The sequence below is a fragment of the Rhinopithecus bieti genome, unplaced genomic scaffold, assembly GCF_001698545.2.
Source record: "Rhinopithecus bieti isolate Rb0 unplaced genomic scaffold, ASM169854v2 scaffold_1070, whole genome shotgun sequence".
NCBI classification, from domain to species: Eukaryota; Metazoa; Chordata; class Mammalia; order Primates; family Cercopithecidae; genus Rhinopithecus; species Rhinopithecus bieti.
The window spans coordinates 2163430-2183507 of NW_016803844.1; the positions used below are offsets into that span (position 1 = coordinate 2163430).

The 20078-nt window shown below is 34.9% G+C and overlaps 1 protein-coding gene across 1 annotated transcript in view; it reads right to left on the reverse strand.

The window, feature by feature from the left end:
- The window catches only part of CNTN1 (contactin 1), a 282041-nt gene that overhangs the window by 86871 nt on the left and 175092 nt on the right, over positions 1-20078 (reverse strand). Inside the window, 2 exon segments of the mRNA XM_017855593.1 lie at positions 503-652; positions 10343-10501. Coding sequence (XP_017711082.1) covers positions 503-652; positions 10343-10501 — 309 coding nt within the window.

The window sequence follows — 20078 nt, forward strand, 5'->3', positions numbered from 1 at the left end:
TTTTTTTTTTTTTTTTTTTTGAGACGGAGTCTCGCTCTATCGCTGGGGCTGGAGTGCAGTGGCCAGATCTCAGCTCACTGCAACCTCCGCCTCCCAGGTTCACGCCATTCTCCTGCCTCAGCCTCCGGAGTAGCTGGGACTACAGGCGCCGCCACCTCGCCCGGCTAGATTTTTGTATTTTTTTAGTAGAGACGGGGTTTCACCGTGTTAGCCAGGATGGTCTCGATCTCCTGACCTCGTGATCTGCCCGTCTCGGCCTCCCAAAGTGCTGGGATTACAGGCTTGAGCCACAGCGCCCGGTCAAAAAATTCTTAAACTTTGTATTTCCTCTTTTGATTTTTGACTATCTTGATATAGAATACACACATGTGAAATACACATACATGCTTTTTAGATGAATCACTTACCTCAGAGCATTATTTTCAAATACATTCAACCATATATTAAAGTGGCACCGTATTTACAAATCTTTTAAAATTTCAAGTTTCTTCTATATACATACCAGCACCATCTGTTTTAATTCTGTTAGATGGTATACTGGGCTCTCCTCTACCCAATGTATTGGTTGCTACCACGCGGAATTCATACTCCATCCATGGGATTAAGTCCACTGCTCTTGCTGCCTCCATATTTCCTTCAATAATTGGGGGATCTAAATAAAATAAACAGTAAATAGAGAATATAGGTTGATTAACTTATCACTTTTGTAACTTCCATTTTTATTTTACTATTTCAGGGAGAATGGTATACACTACACTGAGTTGAAGTAAAAACCTCAACTAGGAATGATGAAATGTTAAGTTCAAGGGAGTAAGAGAAAAAGTTTAATAAATAATAAACTTACAAAGAGTGATATGCATATGAATCACCTATGTAAGTAAGTTTGAGGCAGGGAGACTGCAATTCTGCATGTGTAACAAGCCTCCAGGCTTGCTGCTAGTCCATGAACTGCACCTTGAATAGCAAGGAGCTGTATTCTGAAGGTGGAATCAAAAAAGATTTCCTGAGATAAAGGTACAATTGGAGAGGCAAAATTTTATATATTGCCACTGATATAGTCTATGGCTAGCAAATGGTTTATAACTAGGGTAGAAAAGGTTAAAGTTTGTATCCTTTTTACTTGGTTTTGTAGATTTATACTCAAATCATTTGGACCAGTGATAATAAATGTCATAATAATTTTATTAATATTTGTTAAGTATCCCTCAGAATTCATGCTACTAGATACTAATATAGATGAGATGATAAATTATGGGTGGAATGTGATCTTAGCTTGCTTATTTAATTGAGATATAATAAAACATGCAACCAAGGCAGGTCTGTGTATTATTATAAGCTTGCCTCAAATATTTCCACATATTTTTAACAATCAACCTATTCATGTAAATAGCTGTACCTGTAGGCTTATCTGTGACTCGATATCTTATTATTGAGGGAAGTTTTATCTGGCAATGTAGACCACGAATACATAATTTTTAAAGATGACATGTCCATCAACACAATAAATGCTCAGCACCCCAGCATCCAGTTTCTGCTTTTGGACAAATTCTCACATGGCTCGGACTGTCCCATCTCACCCTGCCATAATTTTAACTCTGCTAGACACTACTTTTGCTATCTAATTGCTTATTTTGTTATGGATTTGTTCTGTAGATTTGACATATATTTTTGACTTTCTGATTAAAAGTTTCCCTTTACCTTCCCCTCTGTTTTGATTTATTAGGATTTATTAAGGATTTCTACCTCTTTATTTTCTATCTCTTTCACTCCTCCCTTACACCAAATCAGAACCTGTTTGTTTTAATTCACATGCATAAGGACAATTTTCTAGGTAATTGAAAAAAGTCAAGTGAAGTTTTGGTTTGTGAAGAGCTGTTTACGGAGTGAAGGGAGAATAGAGCCTATGTGATGACGCTGAGTAGGGTAGCCTTTTTGTTTGTTTGTTTTTTGAGATGGAGTCTCACTCTGTCACCCAGGCTGGAGTGCAGTGGCGTGATCTCGGCTCACTGCAAGCTCCACCTCCGGGGTTCATGCCATTCTCCTGCCTCGGCCTCCTGTGTAGCTGGGACTACAGGTGTCCACCACCATGCCTGGCTAATTTTTGTATTTTTAGTAGAGACAGGGTTTCACCGTGTTAGCCAGGATGGTTGATCTCCTGACCTCGTCATCTGCCTGCCTCGGCCTCCCAAAGTGCTGGGATTACAGGCGTGAGCCACCATGCCTGGCCAAGGTAGCCATTTTTTACTGGACACTATTCATTGATTTTAACCCCTTATAGAAAACAGGCTGTATTGGGTTAAATGGTGCCTTTCTCCACCCAAAAAATGTCCATGTCCAAATCACCAGAACCTGTAAATGTCATCTTATAAAAAAAAAAAAAAAAAAAAAAAAAAAAAAAAAGGCTTGGTAGACCCTGAAATTAAGTTTAAGGTTGTAAGTGTTAAGAATCTTAGGGTAGGATTATCCTAAATTATCTAGGTGGGCTCTAAATCCAATGACAAATGTTCTTATAAAAGAAAGACACAGAGAAGAGTCACACCTAGAAGACCAGAAGGCTATGAGACCACCAACGGTAGATATGAAAGTGATGTAGCCGCAAGCCAAGGGACATATGGAGCCACCAGAAACTGGAAGAAGCAAGAAATGGAGCCTTTGGAGAGGATGCAGCCCTGCCACCACCTTGATTTTGTTCTCCAAACTATGAGAGAGTAAATTTCTGTTGTTTAAGGCTACCAAGTTTATGTTAATTTGTTGGCAACCCTAGGAAACTAATACTGAACCTTAAAGGCAGAAGTTGATGGAGCTATTTGTGAGTTTATAATTATTGAGTTTGGCAGGGGTTGGGGGGTATGCAGTACAAAAGTGTTTTAGGAGGCTTGAGTCTGTCAGACCTGCTCCCCTGCTTCCTAGTCTCAAAACTCCAGCACTATTTAAGGGTTTGAAGAATGGAAATGTTGGAAGCATTTTAAACAATGAGGATATTGTGTTCTTATGATAGTCAAGGCTCACTGGGGCTTTTCCAAGGAAGCTGGGAGGTCAACAGCTAAGAGCAGGTAACTGCTAGGACAGACAAAGAAGAACTAGGTGGATGTGTGGAAAAGCTGCAGCTGATTGACTGATTTTGAGCGCGTGTGAGGATCCAGTATGAAAATCTCCCAAACAAATGGAAGACATTTTCATAAAGTAGAAGATCATAGTTGACCACCAAAAATATGTGAAGGAATGATGGTAGGTAAGGCAAGAAAAGTCAACAGGAGTCATTTTATGCTAGATCTGGATTCCAGCTGAGGAGCCAAGGCTTTGATTTTAATGAGTGAGATGAAGAAAGGAAGAATAAGCAACCAAACTCAGAGTCAGGACCTCAAGCAAGTCGACCCTAGGAAGAAGCCCTTGGTCTAAAGATGCAAAAAACTCTCTCAAAGGGGGAAAATGAAGTGTACGTTAAGGGAGTGGAATTCCAGAGTGGACATTCTGAATTATTAAGGAAGGAATTTGCTATAAATATTTTAGAATAGTATTCCCACCAGGATTGCTAATAGCTTGACAACTCTTCTTTTTTAGAACAAATCCAATTATTATTATTCTTGATAATTTATATTAACATCAGTACCTATGAGAATACAAATATCTAAAACAAACATGTTTTGGTAAATAGTTAAAATATCCCCTCAATAAAACCATCTATGTAAGTAGTAGGAATAATTTAGCAAAAACATGATTAACATCTATCATTTTTAAAAGATGTACCAAGAATTAAAAGTGTCTCTTCTCTCTAAGCTGCTTTCACTTCTGCAAATCTGGGTGGCACTTCTGACCCCAACCATATCAGAAGTACATAATTTAAAACACATTCTCTCTGATATTTTCCCAGCTCTTGTCTTGAGCTAAGCAGCCCAAATCATCACTACAAATGGAACTCCAAGACTGGCTAGGTCCACATCAGGCCCACACTCAATGTATTTCTTCTGTCTCCCCCTTGTTTGTTCCTGGCTATCATTTGTGGCCATATATACATTTCTTCTACTTTTTATTCACATTTTGAAACCCCTCAGGGCCTAGTATGCCCAGCATGATGTTTTACAAGTAGAAGTACTTAATATATTTTTGCTTAAAATATATATGTAATACAAATTCTACAGTTTGTGTCTATTTAGAGTAGACAATGTCTCAAGGCAAGAAGCATAGCCTTGTCTATAGCAATCACTTTAGTGTCTTCTTCATCCTTGAATCAGGCAGGTAAGAGAAGGAGGGCACTCTTTTAGCTTGCCCCACCACATAATATCCATCACTCTATGACTCTATATTGTCATGTATTCAGTCCATAAATTGTCCTGTCCTGTCTAAAGCAGAGAGTACTACTCCATCTTCTTAAGCCCTCTTCCTTCCCCTTCAACTGTGAGTTGATTCTCATTTATCTCTTCCACTGCTGCTGTATATGCTTTTTGAAAAACTTGGTTTTACCTTTAAAACACATTTTATGTGTTTTATTGTGAGCCCTAAATGTCTTCACAAATGGACTTGTACCTAATGCAATCTTCTCTCCTATTCCTTAAGCCCTGGTAGGAACTATTGGATCCTTTTTTCTTCTTCTCCTTCTTTTTTTACTTCTTCCAAAATCACCTACGCAGTTTGGGAGCAGAAGCCTGCTCCCTAAATAAGTAAGCTTTGCTTTGGAAGCAGATTTATGTCTCAAGCCAAATGGAGATGAGAAACAGGAACAGAGAGACTTCATGTCCTTTTTCTTCAGCCAAGTTCCTTGCAACCTGTTTGTTATTCTTGGAGCCAGAAAGAGAGTAAAGTACTTTGCATAATGGAGGCAAATACTGGGGATGACTTCAGGACTGAAAAACAGATTGTGTCAAGAATAACTCCAGCCAATGTAAGCCCCTCCACTGTAGACTTTTACAAGTTATCTGAGTGAGTCCTGGTATTTCTTTAAGACCTAAACATAAGCAGAATCTTTGGTGTCCCCCATTTCAATCTAAAACCCAAATATTTGAAAGTACCAGAACAAACCTACTCACTCAGAGATTCTAAATAAAAATTCAGGTGTCTGTGATGTTCCCCTTTCTGTGTCCAAGTGATATCATTGTTCAATTCCCACCTAGGAGTGAGAACATGCGGTATTTGGTTTTCTGTTCTTTTGATAGTTTGCTGAGAATGATGGTTTCCTGACAAAGGACATGAACTCATCCTTTTTTATGGCTGCATAGTATTCCATGGTGTATATGTGCCACATTTTCTTAATCCAGTCTGTCACTGATGGACATTTGGGTTGATACCAAGTCTTTGCTATTGTGAATAGTGCCGCAATAAACATACGTGTGCATGTGTCTTTATAGCAGCATGACTTATAATCCTTTGGGTATATACCCAGTAATGGGATGGCTGGGTCAAATTGTATTTCTAGTTCTAGATCCTTGAGGAATCGCCACACTGTTTTCCATAATGGTTGAATTAGTTTACAGTCCCACCAATGGTGTAAAAGTGTTCCTATTTCTCCACATCCTCTCCAGCACTTGTTGTTTCCTGATTTTTTAATGATTGCCATTCTAACTGGTGTGAGATGGTATCTGATTGTGGTTTTGATTTGCATTTCTCTGATGGTGAGTGATAATGAGCATTTTTTCATGTGTCTGTTGGCTGTATGAATGTCTTCTTTTGAGAAGTGTCTGTTCATATCCTTTGCCCACTTTTTGATGGGGTTGTTTTTAAAGTGATCAAAGTGAAATGAAGAGCAATTTGGATTTTGTATGCAATAAGAGTATCACTTAAAGATGAAATTNAAGTGTTCCTATTTCTCCACATCCTCTCCAGCACTTCTTGTTTCCTGATTTTTTAATGATTGCCATTCTAACTGGTGTGAGATGGTATCTGATTGTGGTTTTGATTTGCATTTCTCTGATGGTGAGTGATAATGAGCATTTTTTCATGTGTCTGTTGGCTGTATGAATGTCTTCTTTTGAGAAGTGTCTGTTCATATCCTTTGCCCACTTTTGATGGGGTTGTTTTAAAGTGATCAAAGTGAAATGAAGAGCAATTTGGATTTTGTATGCAATAAGAGTATCACTTAAAGATGAAATTAAAGACATTTTCTGATAGAAAAAAATGTAAAAACCTTTGAGTCCAACAACCTGAACAATTAGAAATGCTACAAGTTTCTGAGTAGTGAAAATTATACCAGATTAAAAAAACAGTTTTACAGAAAGGAATGAGGAACCCAGATATAATAAATATACTGGTAAATATAAAGGAATTTTGAGACACCTTTCAGCCAATAGAATAGAAAACAATTTTCTCAGACTGAAAAGGCATCTAAGATGATGTATTCAAAGCAGTGAAAAAAAAAAAAACTGTCAACCAAGAATATCATATCCAAGCAAATGTGTTTTAAAACCAAAGGCAAAATGCACTCACAGATAAATAAAAACTGAGAGAAATTGTTACTAAAAGACTTACCTTCCAAAAAAAATTTAAAAAAAATAAATTAAAGTTGCTCAGGTTGAAAGTAGTTGATCCCAAACAGCAATTTGAATAAACTCCCCCAAAATAATGAGCATTGGTAAAGGTAATTTTGTAATTTTAAAAGATAGTATAAATACTCATTTTTTCTTCTGTCTTCTCTTAACTTATTTAAAAGTAATTGTAGAAACCTATATATGTATGTATATATGTTCACACATATGTTGTGCATTTATATATGTGTGTATATACATAATTGTGTTATTGGATCTATGATATATTGAAATGTAATATATTTGATACTAGCTGCACAAAGGGGACAGATAGGAGCAAAGTTATAAAGAAATAACATCAGATGGTGATACATAGTTTGTATGTGTGTCCACTCTAAATCTCACGTTGAAATTTGATCCTCAGTGTTGGAGGTGGGGCCTAATAAGAGGAGTTTGGGTCATGGGGGTGGATTCACAATGAATGACTTTGTGCCTTTCTTCCAATAATGAGTGAGTTCTTGCTTTATTAGTTCACGCAAGAACTGATTGTTACAAAGACCCTAGCACCTTGCTTCTCTCTTCGTTGCTCCCTCTCTCACCTTGTGACAAGTCACTTTGCTTTCACCATGAATGAAAGCTTCCTGAAGCCCTCACAAGAAGCAGATGCTGGCGCTATGGTTCTTGTATAGCCTGCAGAAGTGTGAGCCAAATAAAGCTCTTTTCTTTAAAAATCACCTGGCCTCAGATATTTATAGCAATGCAAAAGAGACTTAGATGATAACTCAAATCAACATGAACAAATGAGGAGGACCAGAAGTAGTAAATACAAAGGATAATATAACAGAAAAATTAACAAAGGATAATATAAACAAGCATATGTTGGTTTATAGGCAAACAATTATAGAAAGTGATAATTTTAATATAAGATTATTGGGTTTGTGAAATATATAGATGTAACATATATATTTATATATATTTCACTGAATATGAAAGTGTTTCCCCTAGATAGCTCTATTTCATCTTCCTCTTTTGTGCTATTATAGTAATATATAATAACATTTACTAAATATTAATAACATGTATTATATGCTATTATAGTTATATAACTATATTACTATGATAGCATATAGCATATAATAAAATATGCTATAATAGCATATATAATAAAATATGTTAGTAATATATAGTATTATAGTAATATATTACTATATTATAGACTATATAACTGTATTATATATAGTACTGTAATAGCACAAAAGAGGAAGAATGAAATAGAGCTATCTAGGAGAAACACTTTCATATTCACTGAAATTAAACTAATAAAATTATAAAACCTATTCTGTTAAATTCAAATGTATCTAGTAAGCCCTAGAGTATTCATTAAGTATGTATGTGTGTGATTATACACATGTATAGTGAATATAAACTTACCCTCGGAGCAGGATTACTTACACACACACACACACACACACACACACACACACACAGTGAATATCATCAAAGGAATTAAAATGTTACACTAGAAAATGCTCACTTCTTCCAAAAGAAAGCAGTGAACAAGGAAAAGAGGAACAAAAATAGTGAAATATTTAGAAAGCAAAATTATAATGCAACTACGATCCAACTGTATCAATAATAACATTAAATGTTAATGGATTAAATAATTCAATCAAAAGGCAAGACCATCAAACTGGATGAAAAATTCAACTAAATGTGGCCAACAGAAAACATACTTTATATTCAAAGACCCAACGTCAATGAAAGCAGAAGAATTGGAAAAGATATATAATGGAAATAGGAACTTTTAGAAAGCAGCAGTGTCTATTACTAATATCAGAAGTACCCTATTTATTTTATTATACTTTAAGTTCTAAGGCACATGTGCACAACGTGCAGGTTTGTTACGTATGTATACATGTGCCACGTTGGTGTGCTGCACCCATTAACTCGTCATTTATATTAGGTATATCTCCTATTGCTATCCCTCCCACCTCCCCCCACCCCAAGACAGGCCCCGGTGTGTGATGTTCCCCACCCTGTGTCCAAGTGTTCTCATTGTTCAATTCCCATCTATGAGTGAGAACATGAGAAGTACCCTATTTAAAACACATCTCCTACCTCCCCATTCCTCTTTTCTGTTGTTTCTCTCTAGCGTTCATCACCACATGACTTACTATATATTTTAATTGTGTATTGGCATCTCTTCTACTATAATATAAGCTCCTTGAAGACAGATTTTGTTGTTCTTATTTTGTTCACTGCTGCTCAGCTATACATACTGCATCTAGAATAGGTTCTGGCACACAGTGGGGACTCAATAAACATGTTTAAAGAATGAGCACTGTGGACCCTGACCTAGGTGCTAGAGATAGAACAGTGAATAAAACAGTTTTTACCTTCATGGAACCTACTTTCTAGTGGATATTTTAAAATGAGAAGCATATTTAAATTGAGCTATATATTTATGAATATAAATGCCTAAATAGTAAGCATACATAAATAACTAATGCAAATAATTGCAATTAGTATTTCTTTTTCAGGGCCAAACCAAATTTAAACCATTTATTTATTTTAATGGGCTAGATTTCTAATAGTTTCATTTTTATCATACTTTTCCATTCTCTTCAGAAAAGTAGAAACTGCTCATGCTTTAGGTTTATAAAGTATCTAAAAGGTTTTACATTTATTTTCGGATGGACTGATTTTGTCAACAATATTTACAGGTAATTCTTAAAACAATAAGCATAATGTAATAGAAACATTTCACTTGTTTCTAATTTTATTGCAACTTTATACACTTAGGTGGGGAATCATCTGATATTAAAATATATCCTAAATCCTTGCAACAGACTTCAAGTTTATATTTGATTTATTTCTCTGGAGGGGGAGAAATATCAAATAGAAGTAAATTTAAATTAAAACATCTTAGTGAGCAATACAAATATGGGCATTTGGGAATGGGATTTCCACTATGTTAAGATAAATCTAAAATGAAAGCAGATTTGGGAGATTAGAATAATTTTTTTTTTTAGTTTTTTAAAAGGAGGAACATTTTATTCACCACTCATGTCTCTTTTCTTTTCTTGTGACAACTGGGAAAATATTTCTATGTCTCCTCTTTTCCATCTTAAAGAATTCTGGCAATGACAAGTTTGTTTAAAAATATTGTCAAAAGTTACAAAGAAATTATTTTATCAAAAAGATCTTCAATCTTCCATTTTACAGGAGAAAATATATGTATTGATGTGTGATATTATAGGCTAGTCATGACAAATGGCAAAGTTGTAGACAAAGGAAAGTACCCACTTATTCTTAATTCATTTTTCCTGATCAACTTTAGAAAATCTTAATATAAGAAAAGAAAAATGTTGAAAGATCCAAAATGTCTTTAAAATCTGTTTTGAGGAAATTCAAACCAGGTCAGATCATTCAAATAAAGGGTTATAGTAGTAAGATTTGGATGCTTAATTTAAGATTTATGATCAATGTGGCTTTTAGAAATTCAGAACTATAGTACATATGTACTCAAATAAAAGGGTCATAAATAAAGTGCTATGAATGCTATTTGCTCAAAAATAGACTTTCCAGTGATTTTGGGGGCAGTAAATCTCACACAAAACTCAAGTAAGATACCCAGGAGGCCTCATTTTGCTTTCCATTATAGGTTGATTTAGAAATGATACTTCTTTTTCTATAGCTTTAACACATTTAAATGTGTAACTTCCATGTAATTTTCTTCATTACCAAAATATTAGAATAAGTTTTAAAATTTAAGAAAGAAAGCCTTTCAAGGTAGATAATGACATTTTAAAATCTCCAAATTTTGCTTTTGAGAAAAGAATTCACTTTGAAAATACGCACGGATTAATCAGACAAATAAAACTCACCTGTCTTTGCATCTTTCCAGTCATCTGAAAGAATAGTCTTGGTCTGGATAGTGTATTTAGAGATAGGACTATGATTGTCTGAACCACGGCTCCAAGTAAGTGCCACAGAAGTGGCTCTAATGTCTTCTATTCTCAGACCACCTGGAGGGCCTGGAGGGCCTGAAATGAAAATTTGGGTAATGAATCAGTGAATCCCAACTAGTGAGTTGAACACACATTAGAATACAAAAATGTCTTCTAACAATTAATCTAAAGAACATTTGTACAATATAATCAGTGTGTCTGCATTTCTTTTAAATATAGATTATAAGAAGTGATATGATTTGTAGTTTTCACTGAATGATTTCATGTGTCTCTTTTTAAGGAAGGAAATAGATGCTATCATTTAAAAATGACATTGGTATGCAGGTATGATAATCTCTGACTCATTATATGCAATTGGCACCAAGGGGACCTAATGCAGATTGTAGCATAGTATGATTTAATGAATTCTTGCTGAATGCATGAATCAGAGATGGTAGCGCAATTCAGTTTAGATATGGGAACAGTTGATCTATTGTCATTCTGCCCCCCCAGAACTGAACACATCTCTTTGTTCTTTGATATTTTTGTTTTGTTTTGTTTTGTTTTGTTTTGTTTTGTTTTGTTTTTTTGAGTTAGGGTCTCTGTTGCCCCAGGCTGGAGTGCAGTGGGGTGATCATGGCTCACTGCAGCCTCTGCCTGCCTCCCCAGCTCAAGGGGTCCTCCCAGCTCAGCTGCCCAAGTAGCTGGGACTACAAGCACTCCACAACACTCAACTAATTTTTGTGTGCATATGTGTACTTTTTTGCAGGACTGGGTTTCACCATGTTGTCCAGGCTGGTCTCCAAGTTCTGGGCTCCAGTGATCCTCATGCCTAGGCCTTCCAAAATGTTGGGACTACAGGTGTGAACCACCGCACTGGCCCACATACTTTTTTATAACTCTAAATGTTATAGGTAATTTATTTTACTTGAGGTGGAAATTTCTGGGAATCATTTCATGTATCATTTTCCATAATACATTTCATGTTATAGTCATAAGAATAATATTAAAAATGTTTCTACTTATATAATATATAGAAAATAACTGACAATTCAGACATATACCAGGAATGCTCTTAAAACCTCAAATTATATTGAAGAGTCTTAGAAGAATTGTTCTTGTAGAACAAAATCAATGTTAAAATAGGTTTTCATAGATGCTTCATGACTCAGTACCAATACTATTCCTTTATCCTCTCAGCAGTGCACTGTGCTGGGAAATAGAAATTAGAAGATAAATGAGACACAACTTTTTGGGATTTGAAGAGCTTTTTGCCCTCAAATAAAACAAATAAAAATAAGAAAAAAAATGTCCTTTAAGTGGTGAAGTCCTTAAAAAGCTAAAGAAGCCTCTCAGTTAATAGACAGTTCCCAGTATAGACATTTCAGAATGTTTATAACTAAACATGCATATCACCTGTTCTATTTGCACCAGAAAGGAGTCCACCCACAACTGATTTAGGCATATTGAATATAATAATTAATCAACAATTTTTATTAAGTAGCACCATCATTTTTCATAATTAATGTAATACTAAAGAGGACATTTGTTTTATCTTTCAGCTGAAATATATACCTTTATATTTATATATCAGTTGAGTTGCTCAGCTTAGATGGCCTTTTTCTTTATACGAACATTGGTATTCGCAGAGGTATGGCCAACACCCTAAACCTCCACTCATTTCCTTATAGTGGTTCCAAGGAAGAAAGTGTGTGCAGATCAACAAAAACACATCACCACTAACTAGTAACACAAGACACATACCCTATCAATGACAGTAAATTTTATTATTTGGAAATACATCACATAAAAATATAAGAAAGGCAAATAAACTTTTATAAATTTATAATCTATAATAGTATACTTAGACATCTTAATGTTAAATAATTGAAAATAGACACACAACAGAACACATTTGATATTCAGAGAGAACATATTGCATTTTTCATATGTAAGAAAACACATTGAAATACAGTGTGTGTGTGTTTTTTTTTTTACATAATGCAGCATCCTAAGTCAATTACTAAGTAGAATATTTTAGAGTGTTAAAATAAAAAATTAGAGGTGAATAATAAAAGAATTTTCAAAGGAAGAAAACACTGTAATACATGCATTCAGATACTTTTCTGAGCATAGGGGTATGACATTCAGAAAATGTTAAAGGGAATTTAAGACAAAATTATCATAGGTTAGTCATTAACCATTAAAGTGAAGTATAAATCATTTCCCTGCTGTTGTTCTCCAATGTTCTTGAGGTGTTGAATGAATAATATTTCACAAAGGTCAGAATAAAACTGCATATTGTTAGTGTATTTGTTGAAACATTATATGCATAATAATTCAGTCATCCACTCATTTAAGGGTAATATTGTTGAGCAAAACACTATAATTATACTTGTCCATTGTTTTCTCGGATATATGTCTGGCCTATGGTAGGTTCCTCATAAATATTTGGTGTATAGATAAATGAATTTATTATAATTAATGTTCAGGCAGTTCTGTAAATATAATTGTCATCCATAGTACAGTCTTCATTTTTCCAATTGTTTTGAAATACTATATCATCATAAAGAGCTGGAATTGAGAAGACAAATGGAAAGGGGTGGGTTGGTATCTTCAAAACCCTGGTGTGGGAATAGTACTCGGTAATAGTTCCACTGATATGAAGTAGATTTTTCCATCTACTAATTGTCTACAAATATCTCCAAAAAATGCCTGAGAATAAATAATACTATTAAAGTCATAATTATATTAAAAAAACAAGGATTTTAGAATTAAGATAAACTTAACTTTCAATTCTGTGCCCTGATTTATCTTGGGCAAGTTTCTTAAAATCATTAAGCTCCTGTTTACTCATCTGTAAAATAAGAGTAATAAAAAAGTATGGTAACTCACACCTATAATCCCAGCACTTTGGAGGCCAAGGCAGGTAGATTACCTGAGGTCAGGAGTTCAAGACCAGCCTGGCCAACATAATGAAACCCAATCTCTACTAAAAATATAAAAATCAGCTGGCATGGCAGTACACACCTATAATCCCAGCTACTCAGGAGGCTGAGACAGGAGAACTGCTTAAACCTGGGAGGCAGAGGTTGCAGTGAGCCAAGATTGTGCCACTGCACTCCAGCCTGGGTGACAGAGTGAGACTCTGTCTCAAAAAAAAAAAAAAAAAAAAAAAAAAAGGTTATTGTTAGGACTGAAATAATGTCCTTACAGAATGTAGTTCTCAACCTGGTCCACAGAAAGCCATCAGGAAACCTTAGCTATTAACAATATTATTATTATCATTACATCTTTAAAAGATTTCTGGGCATCTTAGCTACCTGGCAGGAGTTATTAATTAGTACTTTGTCAGTCATTGTCAGGGATCTGTATACAGAGTATTCTTTTACCACTTATTACTTAAAAGAAAGCAGGGACAGTAAACCAAAATAAAATTCTAAGCCCCCCAAGCATCTGAAAGGAACCCTTCTCTTGGCAAGTGCATTCCAAAAGTAACCTGAAAAACTAGTTCAGGCAGTGATGGGAAGGGGCAGCCAGACATGCCTCATTATACCCTCTTCCCTTTGGGAATTATTGATAGAACAGACTTCTTAACTCTGATAAGAAGCATTTACAATCTATTTTCTGAAGCTTGCTACCTGAAGGCTTCATCTGCAGGAGAAATCCTTGATCCCCACCACCCACAAGTCTGTATGGTAATACAGACATTCTTTTCTATTGATAATAACTCTTTCAACAAATTGCCAATCAGAAAATCTTTAAATCTACCTGTGATCTGGGAGCCCCCCATTTTGAGTTGTCCTGCTGTTCCAGATGGAACCAATGTACATCTTACATTTGTTGATTGATATCTCATGTCTCCCTAAAATACATAAAACCAAGCTGTATCCCAGCAACCTTGGGAACATGTCGTCAGGACCTCCTGAGGCTGTGTCACAGGTGCATCCATAACCTTGGCAAAATAAACTTTCTTGAGACTTGTCTCAGATACTCTTTGGTTTATAGGACAACATAGAAAGTAAAATGTTTTCCAGTAATTTTGACATAGGTGAGGAAAATTTGGGAATGTGAAGACACTCTGTGTATTAAGGAATGAGTCTGTGGCAAAAATAGAGCATGGAGACAAACCTGGACAGTCTGACTTCAACCCAGGGCCAGCCCTGCAGTGTCTCTCAGCAGTAAGGTTTTCAAGCAGTGTAGGCTGATGTTACTTGCTTATTTTTTTGTTTAGAATGGACAGAAAAGTGTTGAGATAGAAAATAAAATGACAAAGCTACTTGGTTCTCAGCACAAAGGAAGGCATTTAGGAACTGACCACTCTTCTGATTCTTTTGTCAAAGAAAAAAACCTAACCATGCATAATTCTAACCCTGAGTTAGTTTGTTTCTCCCTTCCCTCCCCTCCCCTCCGCCTTCCCTTCCCTGCCTTCCCTTCCCTTCCCTTCCCTTTTTTCTCTTTTTTTCTTTTTTCTTTTCTTTTTCTTTTCCATTACCATGTACTCTCCATAAATCCTTCAAGGAAGCCAGGGAAAATGTAAGCAAATGGCATGATGCATGCAGTTTATTTCACTATTACTCTACTGATATCTCCTTCCAGTTTCTTAGGCTGTTCTCAGTCAGATAGCTAACAATTCTAAGAACTATTTACCCCAAAGTTAACATAAAAGAGAGAAATTGGTCAGTTGAAAAAGACCATTGGAATCGGATCTGATTTTAAATGCCTAGATACATTAGATGACAAATTAGTCTTCTATTTTTTTTCTTTCTTTGACTGGAATTATTAAAGATCTGAAGTGGTGAGGGGAAGAACTGAAATATTTTTCTGACTAGACCTGGCAAAGTCTTTTATCCATTTTCTCATTAACATTAATATTGGGGAGTTAGAAAGAGGCGAAAGAGGAGAAAAGAACAATATGGAGGAGGGAATAAAAGTTATTTAAAGCATGCTTTTTGTTTTATGCTTTTATGAATATAGTTTTATCTTCACTCCTCTCTTGTCACCACCTCTCCCTACCCCATGCTCTAGCATTTTTGAAATACATTTTATTACACTCATATATCATATCCCTACTATTTCTGCTGTTTCTGTTTCCTAATTCTTCCAAATGCTGACAGGATGTCATCAAGAGTGGATACCACTAATTGTGCTCAGCCTATCCAGCTGATTGAATTCCTCTTTCACTGCAGTTGGCAGGACAAACTTCAGTGTTGATTTGTTTGCTCCTTATTTTCCCATTCAAAATCATAGTGTTCAAATTGCTACGCTTCTTTGGGCTACCTTTCTGTACTTCAGATGGGGGCTGCCTCTATGGACTATTCTTTCTTTCCTATATGCATGACCCCCTCTCTTACTATTCTTGTTTTGCACCCATTATATTCTTTCAATCTTGCTTTAAAAATCCCTCTTATAGAATGCTGACTGAGAATGTTCCATAAAATTTCACCTATGGGCCAAACAAAAATAATGATCTATCAAAGTCCTTGTTAGTGTTATGTTTCTTACCTTGGGGGTTCTTCAAAATTGGCTAGAAAACAAGTCTACAAACAACTACTGAGACTTATTTCTGTCACTTTTTTACCTAGTAAAGGACTGGGGAAATGGTCTGAATGATCTCCTGTCATTCATGGTTCAATGCAGAGTCTCATTTGCCACATCCCTACTCTCTTTCTCTAAATTTCTTTATGTTTTCAACATTTTTACAATTAAATTATATGCTACAGACAAATAATAGAAACATTTCAATATTTAAGGTAGATCACATACATTTAAGAGTCCACTAAAACCAATATATATATTTAAATAATCCATTTTACAAAAGGATACCGAAGACTAGAAGGGCTCTTGTCAGAGAGGCGTAGCTAATCAGTGACAGATTACAGAGATGGGATCAGAGACAGGGTTTTCTGGTATAACACGCTCGAAATGAAATAACATCCATTTTCAAATTCAGATTATACAGCTTAAATATGCCTGTCTGCAAAAGACTTCCAAGTAATTACCTGGATGACAACAAGTCTACACTATTGTTCCCTTTGAACTTGGACTGCTAACAATATAAAATGTACATGGTATAAAATTATTAGTGATTCAAAAAGGAGAAATTTATATTGTATATTTTACTAAAAATTATGCTTTTTTCTGAGTACTTATATCAAAGTCACCGCCAAATCTTTTATAGTTCTTACCAATAACCTTGTGAGGTAAGTGCTCTTATTTTTCCTATTTTACAGGTGAGGAAACAGACAGGAATAGGTTAAATAAAATGGCCATGTTCACCCAGCAAGTAAATGTCCAAGTTAGAATCTGAACCCAATTAATTTGCCATGAGACCAAATTTTCAACAACTATCCGAAAAGCAATATTTTTAAAACAGCATTGTCAGTATCACATTCAAAAATGTTATTAGGTTTCTGTTGCTGACCTTTCTTTTTGGGGAAAATATGAATTACTTTTGTAAAAGTGAATATTTTGGAAAATATGACAAGAACTATAATATATTGATCATAGCTTTTTTATTTTTTATTTTTTATTTTTTATTTTTATAGAGATGAGGTTTCACCATGATCCTAGGCTGGCCTTGAGCTCCTGGACTTATGTGATCCACCCACCTGAGTCTCCCAAAGTGCTGGGATTACAGGTGTGTACCATCATGCCTGGCCGATTGTGCCTTTTTAAATCTTTATTTCTGTGTTAACTCAGATAAGTAAAGATAAACACATTATCCATTTATAAATTCATATTCAATACATTCCCTCTCTTTATTGATCGCTATAAAGATATTTGGTAATCTTTCCTGGATTTTACTAATGTTTTTAGAAAAACATACCTATGTATGAACAAAATATAGATTTGATTTTATTCTCATTCATATGTAAACTAATTTTAAAATGAGGAGAAATACAGTTGTTTATCAGTTCTGTCATTTCTGCTTTAAAATGTAGTAATATTCGATGAAGAAGAATTTAGACATTTGAGGAAAGATAGTGAGAAAACAATATATTAATTTTCCAAATGACCATTCACATATTATAAGCTGACCATATTTTCTCAATAATCAAGATTTTTTTTATAAATCAAATTGGATAGAAAACTAGAAATTAGGATCCCCGTGTCTCAATTTCTAAACAGGATGTAAAGTAGCTGTGACTACACCCCATGAATCATTTGAGTTGGTGCCACTACTTAGGTAGTAGCCCTAACCGGCTCTCTCCCTCTTAAACACTGGTTTTCTAAACAACTATAGTGGGAAATAAATCCCCCAAAACTACTGATTATTTGGGGAATACATATAGCACATACATTTAATGTAAATATTCATGCCGCAGAACTGGTGTAAGTAGGAAAAACACCGGTGACATTCTTTTTTCCAATGGTAATTCCCTAGTAAGTAATTAAAAGCAAAGCACCATGTACAAATATTCTGTGGTTCACTGTTTATTTTTACCAAAATGACAAATTTCAATGAAAAGTTTGAAATGTTAAGGAAACAAAAAACTTTTCAGAAGCATTTATCCTCCCTTTTAAATCAAGTAATCATAAAATTGAAATCACTGAGTGGCAGTCATATTAGGGCAGGAGACATCTTCTTTACTAAGGAATGTCAAAGCCTCATTATTTATTGCAGGCCTGTTCTTGCCTTGAAAATTATCTAAGACAATAGCTCTAATATCCTATTTTAAAATGCAAATCAATGTTGTGTGATCATGTTGATGTTTGAAGTTGTACTAAGATGAAGCTGAATATTATTAAATATCTCTACCATTTAATAGGAGTATGGTAACTTTCTTAACCTCTGATATTGATAAAGGTAAATTTAGATCCCAGTTAGAAATAAGAACAAGACTAAAGGAAGATAAATGAATCTATATAATTCTTCTACTTGATATTGATATAGTTTAAGGTTGTCCTTCATTTTCTGGTATAAGTCACATCTGTCCTATGATTTCTTTTCACATTTTTATTATTTCTTTAAAAAACAATATTCCTATCTGGTCTCAGTTGTATAATTTCAGTATGGACTACATAGAAAGATGCCCTTAATATGATTCATACATGTCTCCATGGTGCTGTTTACAGACACATGAAAATTCTCAAATTGATTTTAAACATCTTACAAAAATGACAATCTGGATCTCTAGTCTAAATTCTAAGATAGCTCCATTTGGAACAGTAATTGAGACTAGAAAATATAAAAGAAAGAAAGAACTAACATCTTGAGTCAGAGACATTTATTTCTTTATGATGACTAATAAATTATTTTTAAAGTTAAACTATATATATATATACACATATAATAATTTAAGAATTATATTCATTTCCCTCAAAGCTTTCTTCAGAGTTCTTCTGACCACAGAGAGAATTGCTAGATGAAGTAAATGAGAAATTCATACCTAAACACAAACCTGAGAAAATCAAAATTATTTATTGTGAAGTAATAAGAATTTTAAGCACATCTCTTTCACCAAAGGGGGAAAGTGAAGGCATTTTCAAACAACAACATTTAAGCAGTCCCAGAAAGAATTATATACTCCTCAATTTTAATCATCCACTTCTACTCAAGTCCTTCCAATAAAAATCAGAACTTTCCACCAAAAAAGAAAAGATCTACAAAAGCTGATGGCAGGAATCAATAAAATTAAATATGAATGCATGCTGTTAATGGCTTAGTGGTCTTTACTAAAATCTTGCTACTCAGATGAGGGTTTCTTCCACGTGCTATCCATTTTCACTTTCCAATTCCAGGAATTGTTCCAAAAACCCTACAAAGCCATGGTAGGACTTCAGTTTTTTACTGATGCTTTTCATTCTTTAATGCCAAAGAATATGTATGGCACCAGGATTAAGAAAAAAAGACTGCCAGAGTAACACCCCTTTTAGCTTATGTCCTAATTATGATGACTCATTAGAGAGTTTGACAACATTGTTCATTACCTGCTTGAATAAATCAAACAGTACATTCAATGGCAATACTCCTGTATTATATAATTCATCAGTTCTTCATAGATTTTTCAGATAATGAGCTAATTTCTGAGCTATATAATTTCAAAGAAAAACAGGACATGAAAACACAAAACTTTCACTTGGCCATTATATAATGTACTGAGTTAGTTCACTAGGCGTTTTAAGGTATTAGTGAAGCATTATAGTTATATTTTAAAATGTTTATGCTCAAAGTATGTTTAAATGTTTCAAAAGGGGAAACATACTCTAAGAACTAGGTTGGGGGTAGGGGGAACTGCAGAATCTACAAGACTGAGTTAGTCAAATCTAGTATAATATGTTAAAAAAAAAAAAAACAAAAAAAAAAACAAAGTCTTGCACAGAAATGGTGAGTGTCAACGATCACCAGGTTGGAGGCAGGCTTGCACAGACGGGGAGAAAGGAATCCACCATGTTTTTCTCTCCACCTTTTCTGTTTTTACCTGCAAGAGGAAAGATCAAGGCTGAAGGGAGAGTGTGGATGCCCAATTAGGGGCAGCAAGCCATGTACTTGGGGGATTTGCTATATTTCCTTGATGGGTAAGTTGAAAGAATGAACACAGAAAGGTATCTTCTCCTACACGCTGAGGAAAGGGGGCCAAAGGGAGAAGACTGATGCCACAAGCTGTGGCCCAATTAAAACCTTTCCCTCATACACAGTGACTGACTTTCTAAAGACCAAGTGTTGTAA